This window comes from Sinohyriopsis cumingii, unplaced genomic scaffold (assembly GCF_028554795.1).
Source record: "Sinohyriopsis cumingii isolate HCF-2022 unplaced genomic scaffold, ASM2855479v2 utg001660l, whole genome shotgun sequence".
NCBI classification, from domain to species: domain Eukaryota; kingdom Metazoa; phylum Mollusca; class Bivalvia; order Unionida; family Unionidae; genus Sinohyriopsis; species Sinohyriopsis cumingii.
The window spans coordinates 285038-306928 of NW_028316033.1; the positions used below are offsets into that span (position 1 = coordinate 285038).

The 21891-nt window shown below is 34.4% G+C and overlaps 2 protein-coding genes across 2 annotated transcripts in view; both read right to left on the reverse strand.

The window, feature by feature from the left end:
* LOC149771773 (transient receptor potential cation channel subfamily M member-like 2) overlaps positions 1–3990 on the reverse strand; it is a 65452-nt gene extending 61462 nt beyond the window's left edge. Inside the window, exons 1-2 of the mRNA XM_089948142.1 lie at positions 3828–3990; positions 981–1137 (exon numbers count right to left, since the gene is read on the reverse strand). Coding sequence (XP_089804268.1) covers positions 981–1137; positions 3828–3891 — 221 coding nt within the window. The 5' untranslated portion in view covers positions 3892–3990. The remainder of the gene's footprint in view (positions 1–980; positions 1138–3827) is intronic.
* A 7205-nt stretch (positions 3991–11195) lies between these two features.
* Positions 11196–21891, reverse strand: part of LOC149771774 (transient receptor potential cation channel subfamily M member-like 2) — a 68431-nt gene continuing 57735 nt past the window's right edge. Inside the window, exons 12-14 of the mRNA XM_089948146.1 lie at positions 18883–19011; positions 13558–13815; positions 11196–11219 (exon numbers count right to left, since the gene is read on the reverse strand). Coding sequence (XP_089804272.1) covers positions 11196–11219; positions 13558–13815; positions 18883–19011 — 411 coding nt within the window. The remainder of the gene's footprint in view (positions 11220–13557; positions 13816–18882; positions 19012–21891) is intronic.

The window sequence follows — 21891 nt, forward strand, 5'->3', positions numbered from 1 at the left end:
ATCGTAGAATATTGCGCGATTCTGATAATGTAAAGTGAACGGAGAAGAAATGGAATATAATTAGTAAAAAAATGTCTCCCACACAAGATAACCGTGAGAACGTTAATTGGTATCATTTTGGAAAAATATTTAAATTGTTTCCATTTATTAAGCACACTAGATTTTTAGCGCACTCAGAAGTAATAAGTACTTTTGGTAACTGGAGTGAGGTTTGTTAAAGGATACTCTATTAAACTGCACGTATAAGAAAGATCTGAATCATATGTTGTCGTTGACAAAAATTACAATAATACATGTTAAAAATATTTATATTATGAAGTGAATCAGCATCACTTCTACACGCTGGAAAACATTTTTTTATAATAATTTCTGCCAATAAATGCTTGATGGAATAAAGTTCCAACTTTTCAAATCTTTTGTTTATGAACCCAATACAACCATGTCTGCATTAAACTTTTATAAACTAATTATATCATAGGGTTGAAAGTGAGACTGTTATCTTAAATGAGATATGTACACTTTACACAGATATTAGTTGCACATATTAGTTTCTCAGTTTATGTATGACTATAAGTAGAAATTGCCATTTCTTCCAACGGTATGTATAAGTAACCAATATCATGTCTACGAACATTAACCTTCATATGCATGTCGAAGCAGAAAAGGTTCGTTTTACACATTTGCCATTAAGTAGAAGTTTGCTTCTGCTTGCTTTTTCAAAACAAGTGTTAAATCTCTAGGTTTGTGAAGAAGAAGACAAAGACAAAGAACAAAACGAGATAAAGAAAAAAGAAAGAAAGAAGTAAGAAAGAGGGAAGGAAATATAAAAAGATAGAAAGTGTCTGAAGGCATTACTTTCAGTAATATAATTATTTCTTAAAATTAATTTATAGCATAAATTATTTTATAAAAGAAGCTGTGGTAGTTCTCATATTGCCATTGTGTAACTGTGTATGTTTTAAATTTATGATTTATAATACCTGAATGTAGCAATCAGCAAACTGAGAAGCATGATGTTAGTCATTAACATGTATATCCCCATCATCACTGGCGCAACGTATTGTCCAGCCTCTGTAGGACAACGAGGCACGGTCCCATCTCTATACACAGCTGCATCGTTTGAACAGTTGTCTGCACCTTGTTTAATAGAACAAAGTTTTAGTTGTAAAACAAAAAGGGCTTCGGTGTTTCTCTGAGAAGTTGACGCTGAATCTGAGAGTTTCAAGAAGCCGACAAGTGGTATGCAACCAATATAAAAATCGTGTAATTGGTCTCGTTACATATAAATGATTTGAAAAATATGAAATGTGGAATATGTTTTACAAATGTTGTATGATGATGATTCAATGGATTTCAGCATAATGGAAATTCCTTCAGATGCGAATATCTCCAGTAATGTTTGTCCTTGATCATTTCGTTTTTTGAACATAATATCTTTAGAGGGTTATATGGTTTTATTTCCAATTTGCAGGATGTGGTCAGCATCATTAAAAAATAATGTAATAGTATTAATGTCACTCGGAGTGTTTCCCACAGGAACAAGTAATTCTGCCACACCAAGAAAAACACGATTAATATATGCAATTACCTTTATTTATTGGATACAATATTCCAAACTTCCGCAAACATCTGTGACATATAGCTTATGCTTCAAAAATGAAAATTTAACTTTATTGGGTCATGGTATAATTGAAAGTTGTATATTATAAGGTAAATGACACTCAGTTACAAATGGTTACCATCCTCCTTCTTATATGCATTTTCTAATGATTAGAACAGTTACACTGATATAATTTTAGCTTATCATTTCTAGAGTTATTCGGCAATTACCATATCTTCATAAAATATTTATTCTGTTCGCAATTTGAATCGGAGACAGGGCAACTGTCTGTTTTTGTTTGGGGGGGATTTTTTGTTGATTGGATTTAATTTTTTCTATATTTATTTTATATTTCTAAATGTCATTGAACAACTAATTCTACATTCTAATTGTTAATCGTCCAATGACAAAGTTAAGTTATTTATATATGTCTTCTGTAGATAACCATAAGTCCAGTTCATCAGAACTTCAGTTTATATACAAGATCATTCCTTTTGAATCATGAATGATGTTTATCTCATTGGCAATTTTTTTAAAAATATTGTGGACCATTTAGTTATTTGCAGCTTGTTAAGAGCACGCTTCGATTTCAAATATGCACTTTTAATATATTTCTTTACATGGTCAGCAATAGCACCTACTGTAGTTAAATCCATATTGTGTACCTTATTCAAAGACCCTGTTGTAAGCATGTTATATCAAATCAGCCATTCTTGACATTTGGATAAATTATTGCTAATTCAAAGATGTCATTTTGTTTTGAGAATCGACAACACATTTTGTGTGAAATCGGATCCATTTATATCGATTTGAATATCTAGATTCCAGAATACTATGTCAAATTTAGTGAAAATGCGCTAAGCTGTTGTCAAGAAGGACTGAGTATCTCCAATCTTAGAAACAGACGAGAATTATATTTTGATTGTTCCTGCTACTGCTGAATTATTAGTTATTTTATTTTAAATGAAAGAGATTCAGTTAAGACCACTGAATAAACTGATTGAACAGGTGTAAAATAGAGCTGTCAATCGAGTATGGTCTAATCATTATGTTGTATATAACTTTGGTCAAATATTTGGTTGGATGTTTATTTGTTTTTATAAGCATGTTTCCATGAGACATACAATATACACTAAGGCATCCTACTGCACTGATCTGAGAGAGGAGAGAAACCCACAACTCTTGAATTATTAATCCTATGCTCGAACAATTAATATTTATGAAACATTTTCCATTTTGTCCTGTTTGTTTTATTTCATATACCCTATATACAAATATTGACCATCATTAGCCATATGTTGTATGAGAAAAAACTGAAACATATTTAGCAACTGTTCAACCCTTTCTAGATTTTAATATCTGCCACTCATTATTTGCACATTTTGAGATCGTTACTTTTTATCATGCATGACTATCTAGATTTTGGAATGTTGCATCTTTCTTACAAATATTACCAAATGTTCTTTTTAAGTGTACATAACTTTAAATCAGTCATACGTAGCCGGGATTATGCTGATGTGGCATCAACAACATTATATCAACAAACATGGATAGATATTTGATGTGTTTAACAATATTCCGCTACTAAACAGGTAACCAAAATTTCACCGTCCTACCTGTCTACCTACCAACAATTATACATCTATACATGCATAGATACATACATACATATCTCCATACATACATACATAGATACATACATACATAGATACATACATACATGCATGCATACATACATACATACATACATACATACATACATACATACATACATACATACATACATACATATATACGTACATAAATATATACAGCACCGCTCCGGTGGCCCAGTGGTTAGAGCGTCCGCCTCGGATGCGGGAGGTCGTGGGTTCGATCCCAGGCCGAGTCATACCAAAGACTTACAAAAACGGTACTAACAGCTGCCTCGCTTGGCGCTCAGCATTAAGAGATTAGTGTTAGGACTGTCAGCCCGGTGTCAGGATAATGTGACTGGGTGAGACATCATGCTACATGTCTGCGGCATGATGCCCCAGTGCTAGACATCACTATAAACTGCCACATTTTAGACATCGTAGCGATATGACTGAAAAATTGTTAAAGCTACGTTAAAAATCCAAATCACATCACACATCACACATAAATATATACATACATACATATATACATACATTGACATATAGATACTTGTTATAAAGGTAAAGCTATCATTCATCTCACTGCATACCTTGAATATATTCCAATACAAAATCTTCATATATATTCCAATATGGTTGCTTTAATATGGCCATCACGGTGTCTGTAGTGAGCTTGGTATCAGGGTACAAGATGGCATAGAATGCAATTGCATACACCAAAATAAAAACCCCTACTATTGCAGCCAATAAACCCAAATCCCAAACCTGTGAAAAGAAAGCATAAGTCTAACACATGACCCTCTTTATTAGAAACACATATGTGAATAAGTCTTACTTTGAACAAGTAAATCTTTGCCATTATAAATCAAATAACAACATGAATTAATGTTTCAGAAAGAGATACATTCGCAAATAATATTCATGTTTATCTACTAAACTAGCAGTTAATGATCACATTTTCAAATTCAAGTTAGTGTACAATTGCCATATATTAGACGCAAAACGTAGTTGATCAAAACATTTTAATATCCTAATTAAAAATTCAACAAATAAAATGAAAGCACCAATTTATTACAATCGTCTATAATATAAGGAGTATTCATTAAGACTATGTTACGTATGTTATGTTTTTCAAAGTTTTCAGGGCTTATATTTCTATTTAATTTTTTGAAGCACTAATAAATGGGAAAGCGTCCTGCTGTAGGGGAAAATGCTGAAAGTTCTTCGGTTAATTTAGGCAACAAAGCCTATCGTAAAGAATAGTGCAATAGTACCGAAATACCCACAAAAACAGATGAAAGAATGGAAGAATATTATTAAGCCTTCCCCAATAAGAAAAACAAATTCTTTCTGAAAATTTAATACAGCAAATATTACTTCTTGTTACGACTAATAATAATCCTTGCATTAGTTTAGTTTTTTCATTCATTTTGCTGAAGAATTTGTCTGGTAAAGGTGTTTTCAATGTAACATTATCGTAAATATTTACAAATGTCCAAAAGCTCAAAACCTTACTGCTGTTGTTGTAGGGTTTGACGCCATTTTCCAGCACACGATAGGCTATACACGGCGGCCAGTATTAATGGTGGAGGAAGAACGCGGGAAAATCCCCGGAAAGAACCACCGACCCACGAGAAGATTCTGGAAGCTTTCTCACATACCCACATTGGTTGAATCCGAAACTCGGACCCACACAGACAGAGGTGAGATGGCAGTGATCCGTAACGGACAAAACCTTAGTAGATCACCGTTTGTGGTTATGTGTACCCAGTTGCACACAAATCGTATACTGCAGCAAGAACATAATCACAACACACGTTACCTAATCCTAAGCAAATTCCCGGGACTATTCTATGCAATTTTTTTCCAACAAGATACAAATTTGGATGTATCAGTATGAATATGATCTACATCTGCATGTTCACGATTGACGTTATCCGATATGTTGGATAAAAGGAGAACTTTAAACCTAGTAATAAATTACAAATGCTATGTTATAAATAATTGGCATCCATTAGTCTCGAGAGAAGATGGAAGTGGCTGGTGGTTGTGCAGCGTCTGCTGTGGCCATGTTGTCCAACACCCGAGTGGCAGTCCTTGCTGCACTTCCTGTACTTGAAGGTTGAGTCTGGACTATGTTCGCCTCACAAGAGAAAACCGACGCATACTCGGCATCACTGGAGCGATCGAGCATCAAACAGCGAGGTGCTTGAACATGCCAAGATTCAAGCATGGTCACACTCCTTCGCCAACGTCGCATCAGTACGTCGGCTGGATGACGGGCGGATCCCCAAAGACATTCTTTATTCGAAACTTGCCTCTGGCAAAAGGTCGATCGGACGGTCACATCTCTGCGTCAAGGATGTCTGCAAGCGCGACATCAAAGCCCTTGACATCGATGTCAACACCTGGGAGGAGCTTGCTCTGAAAAGGTCCAGCAGGCGACGTGCTCTGAGCACTGGTCTGAAAGACGGCGAGGACAAGTTATGCTTGCTAGCTGATGAAAAGCGATCGCGGAGAAAGAAGAAGCAGCTCCAACCCAGGTTTCACTCGCGTACAGGAGAGTGCCTTGTACGCGGGCACGGTACACGGAGATCTTAGTGATCAGGGTCAGCATGCTGATGTTCCACACTCTCTGCGACAACCTGGAGCAGGTGATGCATTTTCAATCGAGCTTGCTGAGCTCAGGATCGAGCGAGAGGTTGTTCGTGATGGTAGAGCCGAGGTACGTGATCTGACTGACTACCTCAAATTAGTAGTTGTTGATGATGATTATGCTTGAGGGGTCCGCGTCCTGAGCCATCACGTCTGTTTTCTTTAGGCTGATGGTCTGCCCAAACTCATCGCATGCTTTAGCAAAGCGATCGATCAGGCGCTTTAGCTAAGCTGCTGTGTGAGTAGCTAGAGCAGCATCGTCGTAGATTACGAATGATATATAATAAATAAGGCCAAACAAACATGCCAAGCATTTCGCTGGCATGTGGACAATCTGTCAATTCATTGGTTACAACATAGAAGCTTCATCCAACAGTTATATGCTTAAACCACCATACGTGAATTTTTCTTATCACTTTGATTTGTTTCAACCAACTCGAACAATTTAAAATTAATGTAGCGTTATTACTTTCATGTCTTTGCTGCATTTTCGAGTGCAATTTAATTATATGTATCCATCTGCTTTCTGCAGTGAAAATTATATCTCAGTTGTTAAAGTGAACGCACTGCTACATATTATGCCAGTCTTCTGGTAATGCAGTAGTTAACTAGGTCACGATGATCTCCAAAATGCATTGTAATTCTAGCTGTCGTCTTGATGTGTTTGTCCAATTCACCATCCTTATGCATATACTTGATCAAATATTTGCATTTATTCTAGTGTTTGGTTAGTTTTCTAATACATATTATTACCGCGTCCTAATTTTTATAAAATGTTGCCTATATTTGCCGAAAGGGAACTGTGGCGTTTATGTTTGCCTCTGTGCATGAAATGTATTATCCCCTAAAGAAGATCTTGTTATAAGTTGAAATGTGGGAGAACTTTAACGTCCCAGTAGTTGTATCCTTGAAAGGCATTCACATGAAATTTGATAAAAAGTGTAGTGGGCAGAAACTGCTGTCGTTGTATAATATTGTGCTCTGTTTGTCTACAGTATGCATTGGCCTGTGTATGAAGAAACTTTACGTCCGATATAAATCTGACATTGTGCTGCTTTCTTAGGAGAAAACCAAGCCGAGTATATTGTATTTTCAATATAAGCGTCCATGGAATATCTAACATTTCCTTCATATTAGATGAATATTCTGGTCTAATAGTATGAATGTCACGATAGTTTATTCCCACGTTGTCACATGTACTGTACAATCAAACATCTTTCTGAAAAGATATGTACTCAGAACAATATCTTGTCATTAGCATTTTAATAATCCGGTTATAAAGTGAGGAGGACTGGGTATGAATTTGGTACAAGGCTGCATCATTAATTTTTGGTCACAGAAATGCAATAGTTCAACGTTCAAAGAGAGTTTAACGTGGTTTCGGTCCTTTAAGGAATCTATACATTTCTATGGAGGCAACCATAGTTGTTAAAAATAGGCCAGAAATCTCGACATTTGAATATTGCAAAGTATTTTGTACATAGATTCACTTTAGTCAATCACACAATGTTTGCTCTTAACTTTTTTAATTATTTATATATTATTATCGTACAGTCTATATCACACATCGTCCGCGGCGTAACTATTATTATTATATGCTCATTTTTTTTACGTTAACTTTACATTGTCAGAATCGTTCAATATTTTACGATATTGCACATATTCATATTGCATTCACGTGCATAAAGGAACTACTTTATATTATAAGCAAACAATAGACGCAGACGCCAGCACTTTTGATTTGTAAACAAATCATATACACTCGCGTAGTAGGCGGTTTACGTTTTGGTTGATTAAATTTGTATCTGGATGAAGTAAAGCAGATGATTCGTGGACTGCCACATTCCATCTGCTTTGGCACAATCCCAGTTAACTTGTTTGATAAAATGTTTCGGATTTAGGTTAGCTATACAGTTGACGCTAGAAAGGGTCCTTACAAAGAACATACGAGTGACAAGGGATAAACTGTCTTCTTTATCTGGTCATAAAAATGGCAAAAAGATATAATTACAGTTTTACATCCTGAATTTCCTCAAAATGTAATTTCTTAGTTCTGCAAATCCGAATTACATGAGTCATGTCATAGGTTCCTAATCTTGATTATGCATTTCGAAATTGTACTGTAATGTCGAATATAACTGCAATTACATCTTATGTACTGTACTCAAAATGAAATAAACATTAAATTGCATAGCGTATTTTTGATAATTGCAATTGAAACACTTCATATGTTTCCCACAATACGATTTCAAGCATTCAGTGACAGAGAGAAAAACACTTTTGCAGATGTAAACACGCTTCTACATCGCTTCTTCAATCCGATGTAGTTCATGTGAAATTTTCACACAAAAATCCAGTCCATAGTCACGAAATTTCGTAGCATAGAAAAAACTACCAAATCTATTCATTCAAGATCAAAAGGAAAAGTTGTTGCAATGCGCATTCATTCACAATAAGAATCGAAATTTCAAGTTTAGCAAGACAAGCCTTTTTCTTTCAAACGTTATGTCGAGCGCGCGACTAAGTTCACATTTTCCTGGGCCTAGCTATGTGCGCAGTAATAATGCTGTTGTTGTGTAATGATATATTTAGTTTGGAATACGACATTCAATTAATTACTTTGTTTCTTGTAGTGTATTTTGTTAATATAATTGAGCGTTAGGTAGAATAAGAACAAGAACATATAATAAAATGCTTGCTGCATTTGTCACAGAATAAGGCAAGATATAACTAGGTTTCGCCTTAGAAGGAATTAATCATTTTCGTCGTACATGCGTACAACGTTACCTAGGGTGAATAATTTGTTTCCTAGGTAAGCAACTAAACAAGCATGTACCTCGTCGTAGATCGCTTGCAGCGATATTCACTAAAAGCACGGTAAGCACGGGTATTTTATCCTGACTAATACTCACTCTCCTGTGGATTTAAGGCAAGTTCCGTTTCTAACTGACACACTGGTCTATGGCTCTTGTCAAGAAGTGAACGTTCTCCATTTGTGTTCTCCAGCCGTAGTGGTAACTGTTACATTTGTATTTTTTATTATATGTGAAGCGTATTCAGTTTTTAATGTCGTATCGTAAAATGATGCGTTTACTACTACGCAGATTTCAAACGTTGTGAACATTTGAATTTCAAGGTGCTATTAGAGTTTATTTAGTAGCACGTTTCTATAGATATTAATTCCGAACCTATTATTATGACCAGTTTGGTATTATTGTAGCCTTTTAGGGCTGTCTGAAGCTATTTAGGGCTGTCTGTAGCTGTCTGTACGTATGTCTATACGTATGTCTGTGTGCATGGTGGGTCAATGAAGGGTCGTCGTGGTCAATACAAGTGTGCCAACCCAACTTATTACAACTGTCGGTGTGTATATGTGTGCGGGTATCTCTGGGTATCTATCTGGCAGTTGGTGTGTCGATATGGAAGATGACGTAACAATCAAGGCCATACGAAGCCGAAACCGCTGGTTTGCAAACTTGTGCGCATGGTGGATCCATGAAGGGGTTGTACGGGCAATTCAAGAGAGGGCCAACCGAAGAATTCGGGAGAGCTGTGTTGTTTGTCAGTGGACACATTTGAAAGTTTTACAAATATTTATGAATCATACGACTGTACAAATGACTGAGTCATGTTTGTTTCAATTGGTTGTTGTTTCAATTGAGTATATTGGAGTCATTTAGATTACATGAGATTATTTGAATCTTTATTTTGATTACATTAGATTATGTGAATCTCACTTTCATTCCAGGAGATTATTTGAATCTCACTTACATTGGAAGCTTTATTTTGATTACACGTGGTTATGTGAATCTCACTTTCATTCCAGGAGATTATTTAAATCTCACTTTCATTAAAAACTGTTTCTTTTCATTCCATGAGATTATTTGAATCTCACTTTCATCACATAAGATTATTTGAATCTTAGTCATACATGAGAATACTTAAATCATTTTCGTTCCTATTTGTACATGTTTGGATAGAGTATTTGAATGAAAAGTATGTTTGGAGCGTGAAGGAATCACTGTATTTATAATATATATATATATATATATATATATATATATATATATATATATATATATATATATATATATATATATATATATATATATATATATATATATATATATATATATATATATATATATATATATATATATATATATATCCTTGGGAATTGTAGCAATAATATTTAGGGTTTAGCTTAATTTATAAGTGATATATGATACCTTTTGTAAATTTATTATACTATGATACATGTTGTGTGGTTTGTAGACAATAGGCGTTATTTGTGGAAAATATTTACGATGATTTATTATGTAATACGCAAATATGTGTCAAATAAAAGATTTTAATATCTCAAGAACTACATTAGTTTATGTTTAACACTGCAAATGACCCTTGGCAACATTGATAAGAATCTAGAGGACTGGGAACTACGTAAATCATATGCAATATACCAGTAACATATAGTCCATGTCTTTCTTGAAGTTATTATAATATAATACATTGCAAAATATGAAAAGTCATGTGAAAGGTTATAGAAGCTGATAATTAAAAAAACCTAGAATATTGCAATATTCGTCCGATATTGCTGAAATAATGCAAACAGTGTACACGTCTGACTGTTCAAAATACTTTGCAATGCACATATGTTCTAGGGCAAGCAACTGAAATCAAAACTTTAGAACCATATATATAAAAAGATTAATAAAAAGTGATAAGCAGATGATATTGTACCTTTACAATGGTATGTGTCGTAATTCATCGAAACAATAAGCTATTTTTGTGCTTTCACACTAGAGGCATACCAGAATGTATTCATATCCAGATAGAATCGATTTGAATTTTTTCGACGACCATAACGTTAGTAAACAAAGGTCAAAGTATGGTCATTAAAAGAGTTATCTCACAATCGAGATATGTTAAATCTTCCCTGCAAATTTTATTGCAGTGAAACATAAGATCTCAATGATAGGGAGATCACAAGTGAACCTCATGCAAGTTCTAAGTCTTTCAATGGCCATCACTTTGTAGAAATATTAAAAATCTCATCATCATTAATGGATCTAAAAGTTTATTTAATAAAGTAACATAGCCAAGCATGTTGAAATCAAATATCAAATGTGAATGTCAGGTACCGCACAAGCTTATAAGGGCAACGTATCTAAGTTGACCTAGGGCCAAATGCCTGTAAAATATGCATAAATTGGACCATCGGCACAATGGTATGTACTGTGGTTAAGATAAAACTACACAGTAAATTTGAATGAAAGCCAACAAAAGTGCAAAAAGTGGAGTGTTCACATTCCATTAGTAATCCGATTCTGAAGTATATCAAGAACATTAAATGTTGACAATGCAAGCTGCATACTCCTTATTGATCTCATCGGGGTTACTTCTGGATGAGACGAAGCTTTCTCACCCATGTGACAAAGAAATCTAGCTGTTTTGCTAATCTTACTTTTCTTATCACATTCTAGTCATTTTAGACCAGTTGTGTCAGTCAAGGTGTCCACAGAACTACTGTTAAAAAAGGAAACCCTTGTTGTCTTCTGCTGTGCCTGATGTAGTTGTTCAAAAATCAAACAACAACAAAAACGACAACAACAAATATATAACAAAAGCATAGTAACTTAAGGTAAATCCATATTTTAGAGCACACCATACAAAAACATTTCGAGAGAGACAGAGACACACAGGCATACGAGGTCGGGCTTTTTTATTATTCTAGTTCGTTTCACACAGCATGGTCAATTTCATCATATTTCCAGGCCTAACGCAGTACATTGTTAGGTCAGCGTCATTAAATTTCGCAAAAGCTACCTAACTAGGTTTAAATACTTCCTGTGAAACAATTATATATTGTTTGCTACATTTAATGAGGCTTGCCTGAAAAATGACTGTGCTACAAATAGGATAAAATTCTCAATGCTTCTTGAAATGAACTATGACAGAAAGCATTGTTCCATGCACAGATACTATATACCTATACACATCATAGCCTCCGAACTCTCTTAAAAACTACCGAAAACTTAGAAACAGCCTGAAATGTGTTATGCCAAACATGCTTTATTCTAATTTTGTTAAACATCTCCATTTTACCCCAGTTGAACCAAAAATGTACATACCATATTTAATGACAAATAATGCACTTACCAGCCAGAATGAATCATTTATCCGTCAACACATTAATCCGTCAGCAAATTTCACCATAGCACTTACCATATTTCCAAGACAGAAAAATAAATTTTCAAAAAATCCGAGAACTTGAAAGTTTAGCACATGTTACCCACTAGGGGCCGTATTTGGAGGGTCTTTTGTACACGGTGGTAATTTTACAATAAATATTGAGAACAATACAAGTATGTCACAAACAATTTTACCACCTGCGAAGAAAAGGAGAGTTATATACGATAGTGACACAGATCTCTAATTACCCATGACTAGTCTAAAGTAAGATGTTACTCTTCGTTATAGCTTGTACTAAGTATAGCTGCAACAGAGCTGAGTAGCCAGTATCGTTCCATTATTTACAATATAACTTTTCAAAATTGGAACTGATGAAACAATTTCTTGTAATATATATTAATTATGTATTGTCAATTTCACGTAACATCCATATATTAAATATGATAATACCTCATCACTATGCGACGTTTTATGTTGTTATTCTTCTTTGCTCACACGTAAAAACTATGTACTTCGGATGCAACGGTCACACCACAACGATCATTAACATATTTGTATTATCGAGCCACATGTAAACATTTTCACGCGAACTGTATTACACTAGTGAAGAGTTCTTTTCACTTGAAAGGAAAATATTGGATAAGAAAAATAATCTAAGTTGGGGTTTGGACCGAGACAAAGAAATCCAGGTCGCGGGGTGACATTATATGCCTTTCTACTCGGCAAGCCTCGCGAGGAGACAAATAATGTAACCCCTTGACTGGAATTTCATTGCCTCGGTCCAAATCCAAAAATAGATCCTATATTTACAACATATATACTGTAAATAACATGACTAATGTTTCAGTACCATTACAAGTATCAAGAGACTTAATTCTTAGATATATTAACGGAATTATATGATAAGATGATCAAGCATCAACAGTTTAAGAAATGTGTTCAGAATATGCCTGTAAATAAACTCGTCCAAACTCTAGTTGAGATAAATCTTCAACACACATTTGGTTGAAATATAATTACTAAATGCTAGCCCAAGTGTTCATAAGGTAGTGCTTAAGCAATACATCTTCGGAATGATAAAGGGCCATAACTCGAAGAAATATGCAGAAAATATACTTATCATGTTGTAACGATAAAGAATCATAGTTTACTTGGTTCAAACCTAAAAATAACTGCGGCATGATAGATCCGAGGACAATATTTTGGAATGAAAATGTGTAACTAGCAAAATGTGTCTATACACCGTTTCGTCAAAGGCAGCCCAAGTTTGATAGAAATACATATCATAGATAAAAAGTTATGTTATTGAGAAAAAAATTGTGCATGTCTATACACATGCATACAAACAAAAGACAAGCAGTCATATGGTTTTAATAAATAATATACCCTTGGATTTACATGGTGTGGTAAATAAAAATCATGGGAAGTAAAAGACTGACTAATTTGAGAAAATCGGATACCATGGCTACATACCATTTTCGTGATCATCACCAACTTTGGTCCTATTGTTCTGTGCGCATGAAAAATGGGAAGAATTCTCAGGAAGAAAAGCACAAGATCTGTTGCCAAAACGGAACGAGCAGCTTCTAAAACAGCTGCTTGAGGACGGGTCATCAAAACAGCCGCTCCACTAATAAACAGCAAATTTGTGAGCATATTCAAGACATTCCACTCATCTGCTATGTAAAGTTGGACGCTTCTGCAGATAGACGATGCCGGTATTCTTAAAACCTGTTTGAAAAAGGCAAGTGGTTATCACAATTTTCAGATGGACTGTAAAACACGAATAAATATGCTTTTGCTTGGTGGTAATTATAATATCCCAACCAAACTTAAACTGACCTCACCTTTATATGTAATACGCAAACATACTCAGGGTGACAATTTTCAGCATGTTCATATTCGATTTTATAGGAAACACGTTTTTCTTTATATTTTTTATAAAATGGTTTCAAAATTGCAAAATTACAAATGAAAGAACATTCAATTTCTAAACTAAAATTCTTAGAGAATATATAGCTTCTACTTGAGAAGAGTATTGTTTATTTATTGTTCGGCCTTGTCCAATATTGAGGCGAAGAGTCCGATTATGTCTTTTGTGATTCAACTATTTCTCATGTACTTGCAAACAACAAAAACAATTTTAATGTGTTAATTTCGGTCTTCAGTTTTGCCCATTTATGTAAAGGAGTATATGCGTTAAACAAATTTGCAATGTTTCAGAGTGCAAACGGGTTTAGATTTCAACGATACACAATTGATATGTTCGATACGCAATCGTATTTGGCCATAATTATACTTAAATTATCTTGTCTTCTCACCTAGTAAAGCATTGGAGTTTTAATGCAAAAGTCATTGGCATTGACATTTTACGATACCCACCCTGGCCAGCCGGGGCGGCTGCATGAGTATTTCCGTTAGAAAGACCATTGTTTTCTATTTCACGATCATGATATAGCAAAAAACAAATTATATTGTTAGTAATAGCATGCAGATCGAGTTAATGGCAGTTATTCTAAATGTTTTGTGTTACATTGTTTCTGCTCGTGTTTATTTCACTCATAATGGCTTCATTTTATGTTGTTTGTTTTAATTTAAACAAGCAATAATTATTTTTAATGATATATTTTTATTTGTTTGACAGGAGAGACTTGCAACAGTACCTATAATGTGAGGTACAGTGGCTTTAATTGCTATACTTCAACACAAATATAATTTCTTTCCTACCATTAAATCTGTAACTTCTGCTTTAACAAAACGATCGAATATGAATACATTGCAATTATATCGAATATCAACAATTTAAATATTGCCATATTTGTTTAGCTATTATTTCAAAGTACACATGTGTAGTGAGACATAGACCTATATCAGTATTTTGTACATGTTGTAGAACGTTGCAAAATCATACTGTGTGTCACTATTAGCATAGGCACAAAAGAGGACTGCCCAAATATATAATAGAGACGAATGGAACCATATATAATATTCATAGCATTTAATATGAGCGGTATGTTTTCTAATATGTTTTCAAGGTTGTGCTATATCAATCAACAGAAACGAATAATTCTCGATTTCACACAAAGCCAGTAGTGTTTAAGATATCATGGTATCTCTTTATTCCACTGAAAACAAAGTAAAGACATATTTATTTAGGACGCTTATAAATCCATTAAGTAGGACAAAGGCTAATGTACGAAGAACAATTTTTTTTGAAATTCCCGATACAAATGACAGTGAAGGCGGTCATACAGAATGTCAGCTTTTAAGAAGCATATAGTGTCCCTCTAAAACAAAAATATGGAATTCTTTGTTAAGAAAAAAGCTAAAATAAATATAAATATGACAGTTTATTGGCATATCAATTTTCCTAAACTGCTAATCCAGATAGTTTGAAAAAAAAAACCTGTTTCAAATGACACAATACGTAACGCACATACTTCACTGAAACGTTTTGCACCAAGGATATACACAGGGTAAATAGTATGGCCTGATTGGCAGTACATTGAAATAATATGGTGCACATACATTATTTAGCGGTTGCAAGCACTGACAAGAGTCTTTGAAGCTTTAAAATGCTAGCTATAATTCACTGTTTCTTTCATATAATAGTCTGACTTTCAGCATATCTAACTAATATATTTAAATTCCACATCTGTACAAGAAAAATTGTATATTAAAATAACAAGCTGTGCATGCATCTCAATATACAGATGAATAGTATTAATATTATAATCAATTATTAAATCAGCTACATTTTCGTTTCTTTCCATCTCCTGTGTTGCAGGACATTGGCTTTCCATGTGAAATTTGTGTCAAACTTTGCATAAAAACTACACATGTTTGAGATTTGAAGAATATGAATTTTTAGAGAATAAACAGTTACATTAGGGATCATTACTAAAACCCAAAAATATCTTTGGACATTGGAAAAGTTATCACATGCGTTAGAATTTGTACACAAATTAGACAGTGAAAAGAGAAAACGTTGTACGAGATCTTGAACAGGTCTTAGATATTGATCAAATATTAGCACTAGGATTGCCCTATTGTTATCAGATACGTTTGTGTTTGTGCTTGGTTTAACCGCTGTTAATAATATATTACACTGGTCAACAGTGAAATCATTACTGACTTGAAAAGGCCCTAATCTGTAGTATTTTGGTGTGCCGAACACGAATATAACCGTGAAAAATTTGTATTGGCTCTCGTTTTGAAGATATTCATATACCTCATTTTCTATGTTTCACTGTGTAAATTTCTCCAGTAGGACTGCAGCAACATCCGGAATAATGATGTAACATTGCATAATACCATCATGCTCACATCATCCACAGTTGATTGCATCATTTTCTGATGCAATGCAATACTAATGCCATGCGGCTGCTGAAGTAAGTTGACGTCAGCAGTGTACTATACATGTGTAGGCCTATTATACTAATGCCAGGCGGCTGCTGAAGCTGACGTAAGCAGTGTACTATATAAAGCCCAATCAGATAGGTTCAGCATTTAAAATATTTTAGACGTTGTGCGAGACAGTTCAAGCTACTGTTACATAAAACTTATTATTTTATCCATTTACGTACAATAAAGAACAGTAATGCCTCGAAAGTGTGTTAATACCGCGGACAATTTTTGCTATATTTGTGGGGAAGTGACATTTGCCAACCAGAAGAAAAGTATCAATTCTCAAGTGAAGAAGGCATATCATCTTTACTTCGGATGCAAGGTTGGTGACCAAGACAAGCCTTGGGCTCCGCATATATGCTGTGCTACATGTACAACACAGCTTTCACAGTGGTTGAATTGCAAAAGGTCATCAATGCCGTTTGCAGTCCCAATGGTGTGGAGAGAGCCAAGCAGCCACCTAAATGACTGTTACTTCTGCTTGGTTCCTCCTCTTTCCGGCGGAATAACGAAGCGAAAGAAGTCGAGAATAGTCTACCCAAACATTCCGTCTGCATTGAGACCAGTTCCACATGGTGAGGGACTTCCTATTCCAGAACCTCCAGCAGAATATTCTCTTGATTCATCTGACGAAGACAAAGGTGAGTCGACCTGTTCTTCTCCTGGTCCATCAGCATGCAGTGATCCAGATTTTCACTGTGGTGCATCATCAACCCCACACAGAATAACACAGGAAGAACTAAATGACCTGATTCGTGATTTGGACTTATCAAAGAACAAGGCAGAATTGCTAGGATTAAGACTCCAACAATGGAATCTTCTAGAAGAAGATGTCACAATTACTGCATATCGAAAGCGCCACCAGCAATTGGAGCCTTTCTTCAGAAAGGAAAGTAATCTGATATTCTGTTCCGATATTGAGGGCCTCATGAATGCTTTAAAAATCACTCATGACCCACAAGAATGGAGACTATTTGTGGACTCTTCGAAACTGAGTCTCAAGGCTGTGCTTTTGCACAATGGAAACATTCTTCCATCTATTCCAGTAGCGTATGCTGTCCACATGAAAGAGACATACGATAACTTAAGGCAGCTACTGAATTCCATTGAGTATAACAAGTACAGCTGGCACCTCTGTGGTGATTTGAAGGTAGTTGCCCTTTTAATGGTACTGCAGCAAGGATATACAAAATACATGTGTTTCTTATGCGAGTGGGATAGCCGAGCAAGGGAAATGCACTACATGAGGAAGGAATGGACTCACAGGCAGAATGTAGCCATTGGAGAGAAGAATATCCAACACCCAGCTCTGGTTGAGGCTCAGAAAATCTTGCTACCACCCCTTCACATCAAACTAGGTTTGATGAAGAACTTCGTGAAAGCCATTGACCGGACTTTGCCAGCATTCCGATACCTGCATGAAAAATTCCCTCGACTCAGCGAAGCAAAGATTAAAGAGGGAGTTTTTGTGGGTCCTCAGATTCGAGAGCTTTTCAAAGATGACCGGTTCAACAACTTGTTGGAAGGTGACGCGAAACAAGCATGGAATGCTTTTCGCCTAGTTTCTACAAACTTCCTCGGAAATGTTAGGGCAGAAAACTATAAGGAACTAGTAGAAGACATGTTGATGAAGTATAAGAAACTTGGCTGCAATATGTCTCTAAAGATTCACTTCCTTCATTCCCATTTGGATTTCTTTCCTAGCAACTGTGGTATTGTTAGTGATGAACACGGCGAACGTTTTCATCAAGATATCGCAACAATGGAACAAAGATACCAGGGAAAATGGTCCACTACAATGCTGGCTGACTACTGCTGGACACTCCTCAGAGATGCTCCCGAACAGCTGTACAAGAGACAGGCGAAGAAATCTAAGATGTAGTCAATGACTTGATTTTTTATAGGTAGGCTATTACAGTTGACCTTTTACTATTGGAATGCATTTCGTTATGTAAACATTAATTTCTTGCAGATTACAAAAAAACTAGAGCCAATTTTGCAATTTGACTGTCATATTCGTGTTCAGCACATAAAAATTGATAAGAATTGACTAATTTTATTTCAGTAACATGACTTTTGTAAAAATTTGTTGTCCAGTGTTACCACTTACAATAGAGAATATTACTGTACATAAACCGCATAGCCGGTCTGTAATCGTCAACGAATGCATGTATACTATTCACAAAGTGGGTAATGTCCCCGTAAAAATAAATATTTGCCTATATATGTTCATTGGTGTAAACACGAAGCTATATATTTTATGCTTTCTTTTTAACTGGAACTCCAGACTACAGAGTATTTCCCTCTTACACAGATATTGCTGCTTGTATGCACTTTTTAAATCACATACTAAAAACATTACACAGGATATATATGGTAAAGTGCACAAACCTGTATGATCTCTCCAATGAGGAAGGAAGTTACCCACACAAAAAGAATAATTTCTAGCGCTGAAATCTTTGGCTCCAGCGTACTGATCACAAAGTAGATGTACAGGCTGAGAAAGGCTATGAAGAATTTCTGAAATGAGACAGAATCTTGTTAATGTGTTTGCTGCAAAGAGGTGCTTCTCGCCTTTACTTAAAATCTCAGAGCTACTATACATTCCTTTTATGTTGGCTTTTTATTCTGCATTCAGGAAACTACAAAATAAAAGTGTCACAATTGATTGTATTCGATTTATAAAAAACTGAAATGAATGTCGTTTATAATGAAGGAACTATACGCAAAGTCGGACGTTATAATAACACTCTCATTGCAATAGTATCATCTTTCATATGGTTTTAAACGTGGGTACCACTTTCATGAAATAAGATCTTAGTGTGGATGTGTTCAAGTAATAAAACGGTTCATGGAAACAGATATTGATAATTTAAAAGTGCCTTCTTCCGTTTCAAATGTGTGTATCTACCTGCATCAAAACACACACATGCAAACGCAAATATATAAAGTGTCCGTAATTATGAAAGTTCTGACAAGAATTAATTTCAACTCACAGTAACAATTAGTTTCATGTAATTTCTTTAAACTTATTTTCCCAAAACGTTTTGAAAATCGATCATTTCAATATGATAAGGGAATATACTTTATTTAGATCTATAATATTAAAGAACTACAAAAGAGCTCGAGTATAGCATAAAGGACGTTCATAATAGAACGTTATGGCATAGACTAAAATTCGTTTGAATTTTAATTGTAATGATTCTCTGCATATACAGATGCAATTTTATCAATATGCCTCATTAGGTATGACATGAAATCAAATGCTTTCTAAACCAATTTTCGACACGGTCATCTGAATAATAATAATAATAATAATAATAATAATAATAATAATAATAATAATAATAATAATGATAATAATAGTAATAATAATAATAATAATAATAATAATAATAATAATGATAATAATAATAATAATAATAATAATAATAATAATAATAATAATAGTAACAATAATATTAACCCGTTGATTTACAGAGGTTTGACAAGATTTATTGCATGGAACTATTCCTCATTTTGTCTATAATATATGCATATTTGCATGCATATTCGTAGTAATTAGTGGCACAAAGAATACATAAAGGCAAATATCATTATTAATTCGTTCATTAGAAAACAAAAATGCCCTCCCAAACAATTCACAACCTCATACTTGAAAAGAAAGATAAATAAAATTTAAAATGCGCTAAATTTATATAAGTGATTTATTTATTTAAGTTGGTTATTTAACGTTGTACGAGAACATGTTCCATTTAGTAATATTGTGTATATACAGTAATTAAATAGAGAGGTAACAAGTAGTTGGTTTGAAAATGTATACTTTAAGTTATACTATCAAACATGTTTGACTATATTGTCCATTGAATAGGTTCGTAGTTAAATGCATTTATAGTCACACTTTCTCTAATTTGTTTTGGTATACTTTTCAATATTTGTGGCATAAAATATTGAAAATGCATTTAGTATTCTTTATTAGGTTTAAAAATGGAACGATAGCTGAAACTAATCTTAAACTGGATGTGTCGCATTGCTAGAAATAGTTCCTTGCAATGTAATTCTACAGTGTATTTAAATCATTGCGCATAAGGCTAGTTTTCTTAAAATAGAATGTGTTCACTTACCATTTTACTGCATTTTTCATGTTTTGGATTATCGTAGAAGGGCCTGCGCATTATTTTGCATCAGGAATAATTTGCAGATATTCTTGTCAGAGTAAAGAAAAGTGATCACAAATATGTAACCACCATTTCCATGACAACAAGCAGAATAGTCTTTAGAACATTGTTATTTTTTGCAGATATAAATTATTGTAAGTGGAACAAAGCAATTCGTTTGAGTTAAGCCCAGTCATAGAGGAGAAAATTTGTTGACATATCATTGTGTTCAATAATAATGATTAAACCATCACTGTTCCAGATCATTTGCAAGTGTGTAATCAGCGGAAACGTATCACTGAAGTCAGATTTTACTCAATGTACAAAACGTAAAACACATTTATTTAGGTAATCAGAACAGTATACAAGTATGGTTTAGTTTTTTTATAAGAAAAGGTCGTAAAGGATCCGTGATGTAGGAGACGATGACTTTTTCAAAATTATGCAACACTAAAATAAAATAAAATGGAACAATTTTCACTTTGTCATTAGCATCAGCGTAGATGTGGTCACGTTTGAGATTTGCGTACGCTGTAGACATAATATCTACATTAGTCATTATGGAGTATATGACATTCCTCAAAACTGCAGCACTACCCAGGATGGTTGGCACTCCATTACAGCAATCCAGATGCAAAAAGTTAATCTTCTGTTCTGGGAATAACACTACAATATCTTAAGTGAATTCTGAGCAACAGTCGGATCCAGTTGTACAAGAATTACCCTTATAACCACGAATTATAGTTGTATTACGCTTAGCTTCTCTCAGATAATGAGATTAACCAAGACTGCATTAAATAAAGAAAATACAAAATAGTCCACTGTCAATTGGACGTTAAATACAGAATTTTCTTATTCGTTTATATAATTTCTCTGCGGATCTACAATTTGAATGTATGAAAGGACGTATTAAGTTGACGCGGTCTAATGCTCTAACCCCAATGAGCTATCAACAAATTTTCTTTGAGTACCCAAAAACCCACCAGCACTGCCTCAGGATATGGCAAGTATTGACTGGGGGTATTGCTATGATATAACATAAACTCTCTTGTCATCATAATTTGATCAAATTGCATGTACTGCATCAAACGTCGCACACCGGATGATCATTTAGATCAAAGAGATATACTTTTACTTGCCAATGCTTTAACTTTATGCATTAGACTAGTTATGGTAGACATTCCATCTACATGTCATAAAATATACTTTGGAAACATTTTTTGGCAACCTTTTATACTGACAT